This window comes from Rhinolophus sinicus, linkage group LG16, assembly GCF_036562045.2.
Source record: "Rhinolophus sinicus isolate RSC01 linkage group LG16, ASM3656204v1, whole genome shotgun sequence".
NCBI classification, from domain to species: Eukaryota; Metazoa; Chordata; class Mammalia; order Chiroptera; family Rhinolophidae; genus Rhinolophus; species Rhinolophus sinicus.
Window position 1 is genome coordinate 33,312,858 of NC_133765.1, and position 18,184 is coordinate 33,331,041.

Sequence of the window (18,184 nt, forward strand, 5' to 3'; positions counted from 1 at the left end):
GACAGGCAAGAACGAGGATAAGTAGACCGAGACACAGGCGGGAGCGGAAGACCAAGACAGGACCGAGTTAGCGGGCGGGCCCGGCGGGGGCAGCACGGCCGGGAGGGGCGGGGAGGACGGGTGGGCGGGGCGGCCCGGGCTGGAGCCGCGCTCTTACTTGCAGTGGTGGCAGCGGGCTGGCGGGGCGCAGGGTAAGTGCTCCCGGGCCGGGGGCGCGCCCCCTCTCGGCACCAAGCCCCTTCTCTCTGCCCCCTAGCCCAAGTCCTCCGAGGAGAGCAGGCCTCCCGCCATGCTGCTGGGACCCTGCGGGATCCCAGCCTGCCCGTTGCCCTGCGTTCTAGCGTTTTCCAGCACTGGCCAACGCGAGCGGGCAGACTCTCCTGGGGGACCCCTGCCTTGTCCAGGGGGTACTAGAGTCCCTTGGAGGGAGAGGACAGGAGACGACGACACGCACAGGACCTGGGAGGGAAGCCCCTCTTGGTCTCAGTTATCTCCCATTGAAAATGGAGTCTGGGCCAGGTGACTTCACTTCATCAAATGCCATCAAAGGCAGCAGCAGCAGGTGAGGTAGGTACCATCCTTGTCTCCCTCTTACAGGTGAAGAGACCAAGACTCAAAGAGGCCACGCCAGGTACTTGCCGTGGGTCACACAGCCAACGGAGGCAGCGCCAGAACTTACACCCAGGTGGGTGTGAACCCCTAAGTTGTTTATTTCTCATCCCTGCCTTGCGGTCCCCACAGCCTGCACAGAGAAGTGGTGGGTAAAGCTAATACTGGGCTGAAATGAGCCAGCCCTCCCTGCAGAAAGAACCCCCCAGGGCAGCAAATCCATCACCTGGATACAGGGTTCTGGGGAATAAGAATGGTGGGTTGGGGCCCGGGTAAACTCCAGGAGTGGTGGGGAGCAGTGCATCCCCCTCCAGAAACTTCCACACCTTTACTCAGCATCTCCGCTGGCGAGAGGGGGTTCTGGTGAGCTTGGCCATGGGACTTCACCTCCATGCTTCCTATCTGTCCGATGGGATTAAACATGGTACCTAACCTTACAGGATCACTGAGAAGATTAAAGGAGATGATTGTTGTGAAAGCTCAGCCTGTGCCTAGCCCAAGCTGTGCCCCTTTCTCTCCCCATCCCCGCCCCTCTGAAGCACTTCTCTGTCCTGGACGCCTTTAACCTCAGGTCTCTCAGAGCTATCTGAAATCTGCAGTGTTTCCAGACAACCCCACCAAGCAGCTTAAGCTTCTTGCAAAAGACTAAGGCTGGCGGCAGCAACTTCTCCCTACTCTGAACCCCCAGAGGAAAGGCTGCTAGGAGCAGGGTTTTGAAAACCTTTGGGCTGTGGCTTGCACAATTCCAGAACTGCTCCGCAGCCCCCACCACTGTTAGCAAGAAGGAGGAAGCCCAGAGTATTCCTGCCCCTAAACCTGCCCTTCTCCTCGTCCCCCACGCGCGGGCCTACAGCAGGTGCTGCCCCTCAGCCTATTTGGTGTCTGGCCCTTCTTCTTACATTTCCACCTCGACCCCCAGACCCTCAGCATTGATCAGGCTGGCTTGATTCCGGTCTCTCTTGCCAACATCCTCTTACTCAGCTGCCTACTGCAGCCACACCTGGCTCCTTGGACATGCTGAAGTTCTCTGCTCTCTCGGGGCCTTGCACGCGCTCCTCCTCCTGGGGATGCTCTTCCCTGCCATCTTCTTGTGACTTACCTTCTTGCAATTCGGGGACCACTCTAAAAGACCCAGAAATCCGCCTGACCATCCCACTGCAGGAGCCACACTCACCTCCTCTCTGTTGCCTCACTGTCTTTCCTTCCTCCCGTGCTTAGCCATGGATGTTGTTTCCTTGCTTATGTGTTTCCTTCGTTCCTCATTTGTCTTCCCAGCTAAAATGTCAGCCTCCCTGGCCCCTGACCTTTTCCTTGCCACTTCACTTTGGATTCCCCAGAACACAGCACTGCACCTGGCATAGTAAAAGTTCTGATGATTTTGTACAACTGCAGCAGAGTGTGCAACCATCAGAGTTCTCCTTACGTCTCGTTGCTTAACGGCATTCTTTCTGTATTTCTACATAGACCTCAGAATTACCATTCCTCCTAACCGTTTACTGCCTTCCTCAGCTTTTCCCTAAAGTGAGGCTTGTGTGCTGTTTTCAGGACCTAGCCATAATACCAACTCAGCTTTCAATGTTTTTGTCCAAAGTGCATGTTTTGTTTGTTTGTTTATTTGTTTTTTGCTACCAAGTGATTTCTTTGAGATATATCATTCCCAGAGTGTTGAGGTCAAGGTTATGGTCATTCTGAAGGCACATGCCACTTACCACCAGATGGCTGTTTAGAAAAATTATCCCTGGTAATGTGTGCAAGTTTTTCTGCAGCGCTACAAGCATTGGGTGTTCTCGTTTTTATTTGTTTTGTTTATTTTAATGGGGAGGTCGTGGTGGGTTTAAATTTTCTGTTGCTTCAATTACTGAAGCTGGGTATTTTTCTACATTTGTGCTAGTTCTTTGCTGTCTTGTGAAGGAAGGAAGTCTCCAGAGCACCTTAATTCTTCCCTTCACCTTCACTTGCGGTGATGGTTCCACTTGAGCCCATCTCGTGAGAGCAGGGTAAGCCCCCAGGGGCTGGAACAGGAACACACAGAGCCGAACTCTGCTGGCTGCAGACACTGCTCTGCCAGTCAACCAGCAAGAAGCTCTTTGAGAGTCCCTGAACATGGTTCTGAGGGGAGAGAAAGAACTCTTTTTTTTTTTTTAAGTCTTCATGAATATTTTTTTCAAAATGGTAATTTTTGCAATTATAAAAGTAATACATGATGTGCAGGGTTATTCATTGGAACATTAGGGCAGCAAAAGATTGGGGTGCACCCTAAATGTTGCTCACTAGTGGAACTACACACATTCCTCCAGGGGAATCCTGTGCCGTCCTGCCACGCAGTGCACTTGACCTAGAACAGGGCCATGGACCGATCTCAGAGATACAACACTAGTCTCCTGGGCCTGCTATAGCAAATGGCTTAAAACAACATAGATTTACTAGGCTTACAGTTCTGGGGATCGGATGTCCAAAATCAGTCTCAGTGACCCAAAAATCGTTCCTCTGGAGGTTCTAGGGAAGAATGTTTCCTGGCCTTTTCCAACTTCTGGGGGCAGCCCTCATCCTTTGGTTCGTGACCCTTTCCCTCCATCTTCAAAGCCAGTAGTGTAAAATCTTCAAATCTCTCTCTGACTCCAATCTCTGCTTCCATAGTCATGTCTCCCTCCAAGTCCGATTCTCCTGCTCTACTTACAGAGACCCCTCTGACTACACTGGGCCCACCTAGATAATCCCTCATCTTGGGATCCTTTATTTAATCACATCTGCGAAGTCCCTTTTGCCATGCAAGGTGACATGTTTATAGGTTCTGGGGGTTAGGATTAGGATGTGTGCGTCTTCAGGGGGCCATTATTCAGCCTACTGCACCCTAAAGGGAAACAAGCAAGGTTCTGAGCAGTGTGTGGCTGCACGTTTGTGTAAGGGAAAAAAGCATAAATCTGCATGTGCTTGCGAAGGCATAGAAGACCGCTGAAGGCTACATAAGAAACGTGTAAGAGTGGCTGCCTCTGGGAAGAATGCGTAAAAAGGAAACTTGTCAGACTATATCTTTTTGTATAATTTAAATGTTTTACTGCATATGTCACCTACGTTAAAAATACTTTTTAAGAAGTAACACATAGTCGTACAAGTTCAGACTTCCCAAAAGCTAAGAGAAGGAAAATACCTCCCCCTCCCCCAATTCACTCCCTTCTTCTCTGGCAGTAACCACTGTGAAGAGTTTGGCTATATCCTCAGACTTTTAACAATTGCATATGTAGTCTTTTCACATAGATGGAACCATACTCTACATACTGCTATAATGTGTTGGGGGCTTACTACAGTGTTCACCTCTTTCCTCAGATTTAACAGCACTAGTCTCTCGCTGCTCAGATGCACCTTAATTGACTTAGCCAGACCCATTGGTGGGCATTTAGCTTCTCTGCTGCTTTCCAGGGCAATCTCAACACTGTCATCTGTGTCTGCCTGGGTTTTTTTTTAATTGGAGTGATATTCACACAACAAAATTAACCATCATAAAGTAAACAATTCAGTGGCATTTAGTGCAGTGGTGGTGTTGTATAATCAACACTTCTATCTAGTTCCAGAACATTTTCAACACCCCAAAAGGAAACCCCCATACCCATTAAGCCATCACTCCCCACCCCCTCAACCACCAGTCTGTCTGTACAGATTTGCATATTTTAGACATTACATAACAATGGAATCCTGTCATGTGGTATTTTTGTGTCTGGCTTTTTGCACTTAGCATATTTTAGAGGTTAATTCATATTGTAGCACGTGTCAGTACTTCATTTGTTTTTTTTAATTAATTTTTTTATTGAGGTCTAATTGCCTTACAAGATTATACTAGTTTCAGATATACAACATGATATGCTATTTATATATATTACAAAAGTATTTCATTTTTATGGCTAGATATCATTGCATTGTATGGATATGACATTTTTTATTTATCCTTTTATATGTTAATGGACACTTGGGTTGTTTCCACCTTGGCTTTGAATATTTGTGTATATGTACTTGATTTGATTTCACCTGTTTTCTTTTGGATACATACCCAGGATGCACATTCTTCTGTATACACTTTCAGCTTTATTATTTACTCTTTTCAGACACTCAAGTTTTAAAAAATTTGTAAAAAAAAGTGTTGCACAGCACATACTAAGGCAGGATGACTGAGGACAGTTCTGGACAAATGTTTTCTTACTTTCCAGATCCGGAGACGACAGGAAAATGTCCACCTTGGATGAAAAGGTAAGTTGATTCTGCCACCTCCCAGCCTTGAGAAGATGATTCTATTTGGCATTCTAACAGGAAAGACGGAAAGCACCTGTGAGTTCCAGTTATTGTTATTAATCAGAGAAAGGCAAATGGAAACAGCTCAGACTTGCCTTCATTTGTAGTTCCCTATTAAGTTAGGCAAACCAAAAAAGCAAGCGGAAACGCTTGATGCTGGCTATACTCTGGTGAAACCGGCCCATTCCTACATCTAGAGAGGGGCCCGGTCAGCCCACACAGCTGTTGTGGAAAAAATTTGGCAGTGTGTATCAGGAATCATGAAAATGTTTATGATCCAACCTGGTCATCTCACTTACGGGAAAGGAAATAACCAATAAAAAGAAAGTATAATTTACAGCACCGTATTTCTTAGCGCATAAGACACTGTTGATTGTAGACACACCATTATTTTATGGACTATGAAGAAAAAAACACAGCACCGCCATTTACTGTGATATAACGTGACACACAATGCTGAAAGCAATCAATGGTAAGACACGGTCAGATTTCAGATATGTTAAAATGTGAGAAAATATGGCCTTAGACCTGGTGATAAAAGTGCTAAAAAAGAGGAACAATCAGAAATTGAAATCGTGAGAGCACTGACTCCTTGGTAAATTTGTTGGCCATTAAAAAGGAATGTCTGATGCATAAAACTAATGGGAAAAATAGAATGCAGAATTGTCTGCAGTCTTTGATTATAATTGTAAAAGACAGATTAAGGAGAGAAAGAGGTAGATAGATGATGGTCAGTTTGGAGTGTTGAGATTATTAAGAATTTATTTCCTTTTGCTCACGTTTTCACAGTATTAATACTGAAAGAAATGGATAGAGTAAAGGTCTGCTCAAGTGGGGTAAATGACAGGAGGTGAAGCTGGGGAGGGTCCAGGTGAGTCTGGGGTCTGAATGAAGCTAGGGAGCTACAGGGATTTGTTGCAGGGGTGGCGTGGATGTGAGGGCACAGACAAAGCAGGAGAAGCAGAACCAAGGACACCCCTGGGAGACTTCCTGGGAGTGGGAGCCTATTGGTAATCACGCACAGGCCGATTTGCACAGGCCGATTTGCGGGGCTGGCCCAGCGGCATTGGGAGGGAGCTGGGGATGACTGGGCCAGGAGCGCTTGTGGCAAATAAGCCTCTTACTGATTCAAAGACCAAGTTCCTTTTAGTAATTTACCCTTGTAGAGTTCATTATGTTTTTAAAAAACTGTTTTAATAGGATTGCTTTTAGGAGCTTTGTGATTGCGCAGCTCCCCAGTTGTTTGAGAGGAAAACAACTGTGTTGTAGGAGAAACTGGTGGGGGTTTTGGCCATGAGTCTGGCCTGATTTGCCATAGCCAGCTCTGTTGAGAGGAGCTGAGCAGGCTGGGGATACCTGCCCTCCTCTGCCTCTTCCCACCTCCCTGAGCCTCAGTTTTCCTCTTCTGTAAAACAGGAACAATAACCTCTGGTAGAGTTGTGGTGAGGAGGAAATAAGATCGAGTGTGGAAAGCACTTGGCAGGGTGCCTGACGACAGCAGACGCTTATATGTGGGGGCTGTGGACTCGATCATGAGATAAGCTGTGTTTATAGCCCATCAGCTGACCTATTCCTCATCTCAGATGATTTCATGTCACCAGCCATGTCTGGGGAACCTGGGAACCAGGGGTGCTTAGAAAGCCTTGTGGCCCTTTGGCTCATTTCTCATGAGGCCTCTGGAGACTCGGGTTCTCAACCTGGCCCGCTCACAGGAAATCCCAACACCCAGGCCACCTCCAGATCAAGTGAATCAATCTCAGGGCCTGGGACCCAGGCATCGGGGTTCTTTAAAACTTCTAGGTGGTCCAGTGTGCAGCCAGGCTAACAGCCACTGGTTAGACTGTGAGGCAAAAAAGAGGGGTGCCCTTCATCCCGTCCTTTCCACCGCCGAAGCATCACTAAGACATTGGGGGACAGGGATGGCCCAGATGACTCATTCACACTGGGGATAGGTCTTAATTTCTAGCTGGATAACTGCATTTTTCTTCTTTGCTTTCATTTTCTTTCTATGCTTTTGTAGACAAAAGGAGGGGGCCCTGGGCCAGGCAGCCTGCGTGGGAATCCGAGCTCTGGCTATGTGACCTAGAGCATGTTGCTTGGATTCTCTGTTCCCGGTTTCCTTACCTGTAAATGGAGATTCAACCCGTCAATTCATGGAGTGTTTGCAGTGTGTTGTCAAGGGCTTTGCACGGAGCTCGGAAATGGCAGGTGCTCTAGTTAGTCACTCCGGTTCCTCTGCTGTAGATGTTATTTCCCACGTTTCTACTCAGCCTCATGACCATCTTGCTGGGTCAGCAGACTCTTATCAAGAAAGGAGGGATCCTGACCCTGTAGGCAAAGGAAAGAGATGGGAGTGCTTGACTCTGGGGTGTGGGGACCTGGGCCGCCAGTTGGACCCCTCAGCCCATAAGCAGCACCCCCAACCCAAGCTGGTTAGCCATCACGGTGGTTGGTTTTGTGAACCTCAAACTTCCTCCCCACCCTAGAAAAGGAAAAGCAGTTACACTTATTTAAAGACTTCCCTGATTTTAAAAATAGGCATTCCTCAGAACACAAATCTCTGGGGGCTGGGGGTGGGGGAGCCAGCGCTGGGGTCCATGAGCTCGCTGCTGGGTCTTCCTGCCAGGGATGCATTTGATCCTCCAGATATGTGTAGTGGGAACCTGCAGTCCGCCAGACAGACGATATGGCATGAGCAGGAATCCACCTGGTCTCTGCCCTGATGGGGGCGACCAACTCCAACAGTCACACAAACAAGTGGACCTGACTCCACTGGGGAGGAGTGTGGGGCCCTGCTTGAGTGCAAGGTAGGGTGTAGGAGGGGGCGATACCTTGTCAACTTCCTGGAGCTGAGATGCTTGAGGGAGACCTCCTGCAAGGGGAAAAGAAGATAAATGACAAAGTGGAAGAGGAGTGGGAATTTTAGGCAGAGGGAAATGTATGTGCAAAGGCTCTGTGGTTAAAGGAATCTGTCCGGTACAGGGAGCTGAGAGGAGACAGTGTGACCAGAGCAGAGAGGGTGGGGAAAGGTGAGGTAAGGTAGGCAGGCGGAGGCCACAGCATGCACAGTAGGTGTGGGCCTCTGCAGGACACTTGGGTCTTTATTTTTAAGAGCAGTGGGAAGCCAAAGAAGAGTTTTTAATAAGGGAGTATGTTAGAGGTCCCCAAGATCACCCCAGGTTCAGTGGTTCGCTAGGAGGGCTCATAGGGCTCAACAGCTAAGGTTTATTACAGCAAAAGAACACATTAAAATCAGCAAAGGGAAAAGGCACATGGGCTGAGGTCTGGAGCAAACCAGGCTCCGGCTTCCAGAGTCCTCTCCAGTGCAGTCACGGAGGACACACTTAATTCCTCCAGCAACAAGTTGTGACGATGCCTGTGAAGTGTTGCCGACTAGGAAAGCTTGTTGGAGACTCAGTGCCCAGGGCTCTTACTGGGGCAGCTCGTGGAGGCAACTTCTGCCCAGCACTTATAAGAATTCCAGATTCCTGGAAGGAGAGCAGATGTTCAATATAAACCGCACTGTTTATATGGGACCGTGACTGTTTCCCTTCTCATCAGGGAGTGGAGGGAACCCTCCCGAAATCCCAAATTCCCAGATGCCAGCCCAGGGCCAAGCAGGCCTTTTCTGCACAGGGAGTGACATGGTTCTGTTTTGAGAAGTGCTCTCTGACTGTTGCAGAGAACACAAGAGTGACGGGACAGCAGTGAGGGGCTGATACACCTTCCACGTGAGAGGACGAGGCAAGGCCAAGGGCACGGCAGAGGGTGGCAGAAGTACATATCAGATTCCAGGGTCATTCAGATGCCAGAATGCACAGGGCTTACTGATGGGTGGGCCATGGGGGATTGGAGACAACATCTGACCCTGCCTGGGTGTGTCTTAAGACCCCCAGACCAGAAGACAAGAGACCCAGATGTGTTTCCATGTCCGCTGACTAGTGACAGTTGCCATGTTACAGAGCCTCAGTTTCTCCATCTTCTAAGGGAGGGAAGATTGCAGCTCAGAACCTTGATTCCACCTCGTACAATACCATTCTTTCTGCTCTAAAAAATCCAGTTTTTCTGCCATATTTCCCCCTCGTTGGCAGAGCATCTTGGAAAGAATAAAGCTGGTAGACTGGAGTTCCTATGCCAGGTTTACTGCTTATGTTTTCTTGTTTCTTTTTAAAAATTCTACGTGAACAAGTTCTCAATGTAAGAAATTAAAACAACAAACTAGTATATATTAGGTTGAACTACATGAAATTGCTAATTTCTACCAGTTTTGACCTACAAAAACAATTTTTTAAAAGTCTCGTATTTCAGGAAAGTTTTCCTGAATTATATCTTGAACTATTTGCTTTGTTCCATTGTTTTGGTTTCCCTGTTCAGAGATTCCAGTTCTGTGTATGTTGGATGTGTTAATGTACATATATTCGTTCTCCCTCCCTCCTTTTCTCCTTTCACAGACTCCCTTCACCACTCAATTCTCCGCCGGCTGGATCTTCCTCCAAAAATGACTCTTTCTTATGGTTAAACCTAATGGGAAAAAAAAAAAGAAAAATTTCTCTTCACCCTCCAACCCAATCCCACTCCCTTTCTGGGAGCAACCATTTGGTGTGGGTTGTTGATTTTTATCTGCTTTGAACAAAAATGGAATTATACGATACATTCTGGTCTGAAATGTGCTGGCTTTTAACCGCAGACCAAGGACGCGTCCTGTGTCGGTGCTCACAGGCCCGCAGGCTTCCTGGCTGCGTAGTAGTCTGCAGTGTGAGTCTGCTGTCGTGTACTTAACGATGGGCCATGCGGTCATTTCCAGGTCTGGGCTGTTGTAGCGACTGCATTAGCCTCTGTGTGCTCGTGAGTCCCTTGTCAGGTCACATGATAGGGACACTTTAGATTTTGATAGAAACTGGTTGAAGTCTGCTCCTTTCCCTCACTGAAGAATAAAGCTGGTAGACCGGAGTTCCTATGCCTGGCACATTGGAGAGACTCAGTTTTTCAAAAGATGAAAGAAACTGCCCCACTGCCCTCCTAAAAAAGGGGCATAACCATTTACATGTCCGCCAGGTGGTACATAGTGTCCCCTTCCTTACGCCTCTGTCTACCTGCTACACCCTGTGATTTGGACCTTTGGTCTCTCCTCCTGTGCCTCAGTTTCCCCTTCTGTAGAATGGAGAGACTGCCCCTCCCTGCCCTGCCTCCTTCTCAGGATTGTTTCAAGCTACAAGGCAGAGCAAGAGGGGATGGGGGCGGCCTATAAACTGCTGCCAGGATTGGCTGTAGAAACACGGACACAGGCTTCGTCCAGCTGGTTTTGTGACCTCTGAAGGACCCTGCTTACTCCAGGGAGTCATAGGCTGACTTGGGCATATACCCTCTGGATTCATTTCCTGGAGCTAGCATAACAAATGACCACAGACTGGGTGGCTTAGAACAGAAATTCATTCTCTCAGTTCTGAAGGCCAGAAGTCCAAAATCAAGGTGTCGGCAGAGTGGGTGCCTTCTGGAGGCGCAGAGGGGGAATCTGTCCGTCCCTCTCTCCCAGCTTCTGCTGTTGCTGCCATCCTCGGTGGTCCTTGGCTTGTAATCATCACTGCAGTCTCTGCCTCCATCGTCGCATGGTGTCTTCTGTGTGTCCTCTCCTCTTCGTGTAAGGACACCAGTCATTGGATTTAGGGCCTGCCCCAATCCAGGATGGTCTCATCTCAAGATGTTTAATTCATTCCATCTGCAAAGACCCATATTCCAAGTAGAGTCACATTCTGAGGTTCCAGGTAGACATGAATTTGGGGGCAGCCACAATTCAACCCATTACACCCTCCTAGCAGGCAGCTGTCCAGTCACTGGCTGCCTGGCTTTTTCTTGACCATGTGTTGAGAAACATGGGCACCAATCACACAGCACAGGGGGCTCCAATCCTGGGCCTGCCAGTTTCCCAGTCCGTGACCCTGGACATGTCACCTCCCTCACCAAAACCCAAAATGATGACCTCAACCTCAGAGGGTTGTTAGGAATTGAAATGAAATAGTGCATTTAAGGAACTTAGTGGTAACATAAACCCTAATGTAATTAACAATCCGTAGTAACAGATGTCACTGCTGTTGTTGGAGTTTTGCAGTAAGGGTGTTAATTAATAAGCACCTCAGGTCCCCAAAATTAAATTCTGGGAGGGAACAGGAAAATGGGGACTTATGGGACATTGGGAATCAGGAATCGCCTGCATTTCTTGAAAAGTGCCCTTTTCTGTGATTGTTGGATGACCATGAAGTAGGGACTTTCCCTCTCCTACAGATGGCAGCTTCAGAGGCTGTAAAAATAGGTATTTGTGAGAACATTGTTTTCTCCGTCTCTTCTAGGTCTGTTTTTCTCATTTCTTCCCTTTTCTCCCAGGTAATAATTTTACCTGTCATATGTAAGAGAGAAGCAGGCAATTCATTTATCTTTGAGGGGTAGCTCCTGCAGGGTTTTTGTTAATCCATTTATTAGGTGTTTACTGAGCTCATCCCTGTGACTGAGATAGGGAGTCTCTGTCCCCCACCCCCGCCGAGTTCACAGTGCTCATTAGTTAGTGGTGTGATGGGGAAATAGAGGAAGGACCCTCATCCAGCAGGTGGCGGTTAAAGGCCTCCCAGGGGAGCTAAAATCTAGACGTCCATATGGCCTAAAAAAGAACTAGGGTGAGACAGGCCAAGGCTATTACAAGACAGTGGGGACAGGCTGTGCAAAGTGCTAGAGCAAGAGAGAGTGTGGTTTGTTCTAGAACCACAATGCATTCGGTGTAGCTGGAGTGTGGTGGAGGCTGGGAGGGGACCAGGGCGTGGGGAGCCCAGGAGAGCCCCGACTGTGTCCTGAAGGCAGTAGTTGGCAGGCATGGGGGAGCTGAAGGTAATGGGGCCGGGGGTAATGAGAGCAGAGGCACACTGCCAGGTTGGCATTGGAGAAAGGTGATCCTGGCCAGCACTGTGTGGAGAAGAAATTGGGGGCAGGCGGCCGAGTGAGGAGGCTGGCGCAGGCTTTCCAGTGGTAGGAGAGGGTTAGACGGAGAAGAGAAGGTGGAACGTGAGTAGTGACGAGACAAGGTTACACTGATAAGCTTGAGGGAGAGACAGGAGCCGAGGATGATCCTTGGTTCTTGGCTTGGGCAGCAGAGTAAGATGTGATGCCGTGCCCTAGGGCAACATGGGAGAAAGCGGAGGTGGGAGAAAAGATAAGAAATTAGTTCAGTTTGGGTCACAGCAAACTCATGGCCTGGCAGGATACCAGACGTCCGGCTGGGGACTGATTTGAACATGAGTCGTGTTGAGAACACAGGTGTGCTGAGACCACCAAAGCGGGAGAGTCACCCAGCACCAGGGCAGGGTCAGAGTTGGGGAGTCAAGGACTTCAGATGGTGTGGGGGCAGGGCCATGGTGCAGGACTCTGAGAAGGGCGCCTAGAAATAGGAGAAAAATCAAGAGACGAGGTTGTCAGAAAGAACAAGTCAACAGTACGAGAGGGTACAGTCACGCAGGTGGGAACCACAGTTGTGGGCTTTGATATGGAAAGGTGACCCTAGAGAGAGTAGGGTCAGGAAGTAGTGGGACAGCAAGGTTTAATGCAGGGGGCATGGTGGTGGGAGGGTATCCAGTGCCAGGCACTCCACTGGGCTAGATTCTCAGGGTTGCAAGTGACAGAAGCAACTCAATGTAGCTTAAGCTGCAAAGGGAATCTTAGCAGTTCATGTGACTAAAGAGTCTGGAGGTTGCAGGGGCCAGCAGCAGGCCAATAAGTGAAGAAATATCCACAGACAGTGATGAAGTCGGAAGAGTGGAAATGAGAGTTTTTGCTGTTGAAGAAGAAAAATAGCTGTCACTTACGGAGGGGCAGCTCCAGGCCAGGCCAGTGCTCTGTGTAACTCGCTGAGTCAGTCCTTCCAGCCGCCAGGGCAGCGTGGGGGAACCCAAGAGCTGAGGGTCCAGGGTGGGTGGTGAAGTTTCAGAGGCCCACAACATTTTCATGATCAGCTATATCGTTACCCTTTTCTGGAACTTTTCTGCTTCCAGAATGACAGATTTTTTACTTAAAACCAGAGTTATTTTCTGCTCTACTGGGTGCTATAAATATTTTCATTCCAAATTACTGAAAGTTGCTTCTTTACTGGTCGCAAGTTTTCAAAAAGAAAAATTTCCTGTCCTGTAAAATATAAATGTGGTTTTTGCAAAGCACTCTGAGACTCCCACCATGCTGAAAACTAGTACAGGAGGTTTCTATCTGTGAGATGAGGTGTTTTAGGGGGAAATTATGGCCAGTAGCGTCCCGGAAGGCTTCAAGACAACCGTGGGCCTGGCACTTGGCCAGCCCTGGAAACGGTGATGGCGGGTCCAACTGCAGCCCTGTGTGGGAGAGACGGTACCATTGCCCTCCACCAACAGGTGCTTGATGGGCTTCTGCTCCACGTCAGGTGTCATATGAGACTCTGGGGACAAAGACCCTGCCTTCATGGAGTTAAAATGCTGGTGCAGAGTGAGAAGTAATAAACAGTTGCAAAAAAAAAAAAATTTCTAGTTAGAAATAAGGCTTCTTGAAGGGAAAGTAAAGACTATAAAGAGAGGTTATAAAATTGAAAGGGGGTCTGATTTGGATATTTGGGGTCTGATTTGGATATTGGGGGTCTGATTTGGATATTGGGGGTCTGATTTGGATATTTGGGGTCAAGGAGAGTCTGTCTAAGGAAGGAACATTGCAGCTGAGGCTTCAAGCGTTAGAGGGAGCCCAGCTCAGAGTGGGAAGGATGTTCCAGGTTGAGGGAAGAGCCTGTGAGAGGCTCGGAGGGGGCGAGCGTGGCACATTGGAGGACAGAAGGGCAGCCAGCACGCCTGGAGTGTGGTGAGTAGGTCAGGTTGTGGGGAAGATCAGGCTAAACCCCACAGGGCCACATACATCATGTGAAGGGCCTTGGATGCTTCTTCAGAGAGCAAAAGGCACGGGGGCAGTGATATGATCAGGTACGATAGTCAGAGGTGAGGGTTCATGAAACCCACTCGGGCTGCTGGGTAGAGAATGTGCTGGAAGAACTGGGTCAAGGGAGAGAGAGCTCTGAGGAGGCTGTTGCAGTCTTCTGGGTGAGAGAATGAAGGCTTGGACAAGGGGGTATTGGAGAAGGAAATGAATAGTGGGGGTGGGGAGAAGAGGGCCAGACAGGCCCCAGCATCATGGATGGGGAAAGAATCGGAAGGTTCACTCTCGGGAGGCTGTGCCGTGGTCATAAGCTCTCCTTGGGCCTCTTAATATCTGAGGAAGTATCAAATCGGGGGCTCCCAAGGTACCCGAACAATATGGGAGACTGGGAGGGGAGGAAGCCTGGAGTCCAAACCACGGGATTACTGGATGGAGCGTTTTGGAGCCACTTCCACACACATCACCCACATCCTCCCCCCCACAGTCTTTGGAGTGCCAGGGACTTCTCAGGGTACTTAACAAGAAAATGTTGGAGTTCTGGGGAGGCTTATGAAAGAGGTGGTGTCCTTTGACTTAATTTGGAGCTTGAAAACCTACAAGCTCCTACAAGGCATCTCAGAACAGAGGAAAGAACATGAACGGGGGCCAAGGAGCTTGAATCCTATTCCCAAGTACACTGCTTCTGGTTACCTGTGACCTTGAGCAAGCCCTGACTGCCCATCTCTGAAAAGCTCCCGTCTCAGAAAGAGTGAGGAGATCAGAACAGGTCATCTCTAACCTTTTCTGAACTCATGAAACCGTTATGACCGTGCATCAAAAAGTGTACTAAAATAGAAAGATTGTTTTATTTTACTTTGAAAAATATAAAAGAATAAAAATATTATCAAATACTTATGTAATCATCATCCTGAATTGACAGCTATTAACATTATGTCATGTTTTCCTCAAATCCTTTTGTAATTTAAGATGTTTTTCAGGTAGAGTTCATTTTTGTCTCCCTTCGTTTTTACCCCTTCCTAAGGCACCACTGTCACGAAGTTGCTATCTCTTTCTAGTCCATTCTTTTGTATGTTTGTCCTCCCTGGTGTTCATTGAGCTTCTTGGATCTACGTGTTTATATTTTTCCATCAAATTAGATTTTTTTTTTAAACAGTCTTTATTTTTATTTTCCCTCCCTTCTTCTGCCTCACCACCCCCCGCCCCCCAGTTCAAGCCATTGTTTCTCAGTCTAGTTGTGTAGGACACAGCTCCCTGGCCCATGCTTGTATTATGAGCCTTGCGCTCCCCCCCGGCTGAGGCAGTCCGTTGCCAGTCGGCCGCTCACAGCAGCTCACAGCAGCTCTCGCTGGCTGCCAGCCGCTTACGCTGGCCGCCGGCCACTCACGCTGGCCACCGGCTGCTCTTGGCAGCACATGGTAGCCCGTGGCAGCACTCAGCAGCCCATGGCATCCCATGGCGGCTCATGCCGACCTCAGGCTGCTTACAGCAGCCCAGCTCCAGGGAAAGCTGTTGTTCACAATCTTATCTGTAGAGGGCGCAGCTCACTGGCCCATGTGGGAATCGAACTAGCAACCTTGGCGTTAGGAGCACTGTGCTCCAACCACCTGAGCCACCAGGCTGGCCTGAGATTTTTTTTTTCTAGCCATTATTTCTCCAAATATTTTTTCTTCCCTAATCTCTCGTTTTGGTACTCCGGCATGTATGTTAGACCACTTAATATTGTCCCTAAGGCTCTGTTCCCTTTTTTTTCAGCCTTTTTCTAATGATGTTTGCACTGGGTATTTTTTTATTACTCTATCTTTAAATTCACTGATCCTTCCTTCTGTAGCATCTAATCAGCTGTCAAGCCCATCCAGTGATTTTTCATTTCATATATGTAGTTTTCAGTTTCTAGAGTATCCACATGTGTTTGTTTTATAGTTTCCATTTCTCTATCGAGATTCTCTATTTGTTGCTCATTAAGTTCATGTTTGCCTTGAAATCCTTGAACAAACTTATAATAGCTATTTTCAAGCTTTTGTTGGCCAATTCCTTTATCTCTGTCCATTTTGAGCTAATAAGCTTTTTTTTTTTTTTTTTTCCCTGTTATGGCCACATTTTCTGCTTATTTATCTGTCTAGTAATTTTTTATTTTATGCTGGACATTATGAATGTTGTTTAGATGTATTTTGCTGTCTTTCCTAGTAGAGTATTGAGTTTTGTTCCAGCAGGCAGTTAATTTATTTGGGGATCAGCTTGGTCTTTTCAAGGCTTATTTTTAAGCTTAGTTGGGGTGAGTCTAAGGTTGCCCTGACTGTATGGCTGGATTAGTTCTACTTATAAAGTATGGCTTGTCTAGAATTCCCACTGAATGCTCAGTGTTCAATGAGATCTCTCACTCTGGCTGTTTGGAACTGTCAGATCTCCCAACCCAGCCTGGTATAATATCTGGTAGTGGTTCAGCTAACAGTTCCCCAAGAGTCTTTTTTCCCCCTGAAAGTTATATTTTGCCCTGCCTCATGGCATCTTGCTGTGTGCGTGTGAAATTTAGGTCTCAGCCAAAGTCCAATTTTTGGAGCTCCTTTTCTGCACGGCTTCCTTTTATCTGGTACCTACCTTGGCATGCAAATTCCTGAGAGAGGGAGGTTCAATAGCCCTGAACTCTAACCTTTGCCTCCACAGTCCAGAAAGTGCCTCCAGGCAGAAAGCCAAGGGATTTTTGGGGCTCATCTCTTTTGTTTCTCTCTTATCAGGGATCACAGTAACTTTCATATATTTTATCCAGTTTTAGTAGTTTTCTATGGCAGTTACTCTATTTTTATTTTACTCTATTTACTCTCAACAGTTACTCTATTTTATTACTCTTATTTATACTAGTTCTCTATCATGGTCAGAAGCAGAAATCCCATTCTTTTGTATGTTTACACTCATATTTTTACACATTCCAAAAACAGTACATAGTAACATTTTGCATGTATTTTTAAAATTTTACTTAAGTGGTATTATATTGTCCATATTCTTCCATATCTTCCTTTTATACTCAACATATTTTTAAATCCACATTGCTGCATTAATTCAGTCACTTAAATATTTGAGTCTTTTGAGTGTCTGTTAAGTGCAAGGCACTGGGTGTACAGTTGTACAAAATGGAAAAAATCCCATTCTCATGGAGCTTAGAGTCTAGTTGGGGAGGCAGATAATAAACAAATATATATATATATATATACACACACACACACACACACACACACACACAGAAATAAGTGCGATAAAGAAAAATGAAGCAGGGTAAGGGGAATGCTGTGTGACTAGGGGAGGGAACCAGACCAGGTCTCAGGAGTGATATTTGAGCAGAAGCCTGACCTAAGAAAAGGTACGAACCATGCAGATGTCTGGGGGAAGAGAATTCCAGGAAGAGGAACTGGGTGTGCTGAAAAGTCATTTGAGGGTTTCAAGGAAGGGCATGACATGATCTCACTTATGTTTTAGAAAGTTCTTCCTGGTTGCTGTACGGAGAAAGGATACAGGTAGGAGGCGGGGAGGCTACTGCAGTAATCCAGGCAAGAGGTGATTGGTTTAAACAAGGGAATAGCAATGGAGATGGGAGTAATGGTCTTACTTGGAATGTAGTTTAAAGGTAGAGCCACCAAAATTTACTATTAGGCAAATGTTGAGAGTGAGACAAAGAAGGATCAAGAATAACGCCAAAGTCATTGTCCTAAGGAAGACAAATGAAATGCCATAAACTGAGATGGGGAATGTTTGGGTAACGAATGAATAATTCTGTTATGGACATGCTTAGGATAAGATAGCTATCAGGTAATTAAGGGTGATAGCCTATAAAAAGTTGGATATCATGTCTGGAGTTCAGGTGAGTGATTGATATTGGAGATAGTATTTCCACATCATCAATGAAAAGATGGCTTTTAAAGCCACGCTGCTGAATGAAGCCCCTAGGAACTCAGTATGGAGAAGAGAGGTGGTCATAGGCCCGGGCCCTGCCAATGCCAGTACTTAAATGTGAGGTCTTCCTCTTAAGAGATCCAGCAAGAGAGAGTAGCAAGAAGCAAGAAGCAACCGCTGAGGTAGGAGGAAAACCAGGGGAGTGTGGAATCCCAATGAACAAGCCCATGAAGGGAGTGTTTGAAAAAAAGGAATGATCTAATGTGTTCAGTGCTGCTGAGCAGGTGCATGTAGATATCCTCAGTGATATATAGAGACGTAGTTCATTCATTTTAATGGCTATATAGTCTTCCATCACATGAATAGAGGAGATTCATTTCTCTGTCTCCCACCATGTAGGAGAACATTTGCAGTGAGCATTCTTGAACACGTCACTGATTTGAGCACATGTGGGCAAGTTTTTCTCTGGAGCCTTTCTGGGGATGGA

The 18,184-nt window shown here is 47.1% G+C and overlaps 1 protein-coding gene across 4 annotated transcripts in view; it reads left to right on the plus strand.

Moving 5' to 3' along the window:
* Positions 1–18,184, plus strand: part of HVCN1 (hydrogen voltage gated channel 1) — a 33,168-nt gene that overhangs the window by 174 nt on the left and 14,810 nt on the right. The window contains exons 1-3 of one of the 4 annotated variants that reach the window (XM_019734030.2): positions 53–191; positions 598–685; positions 4,809–4,848. In XM_019734030.2, the coding sequence (XP_019589589.2) occupies positions 4,828–4,848 (21 nt within the window). In that variant the 5' untranslated portion in view covers positions 53–191; positions 598–685; positions 4,809–4,827. The other 3 variants (XM_074321120.1, XM_019734033.2, XM_074321119.1) reach the window with 3 other exon arrangements.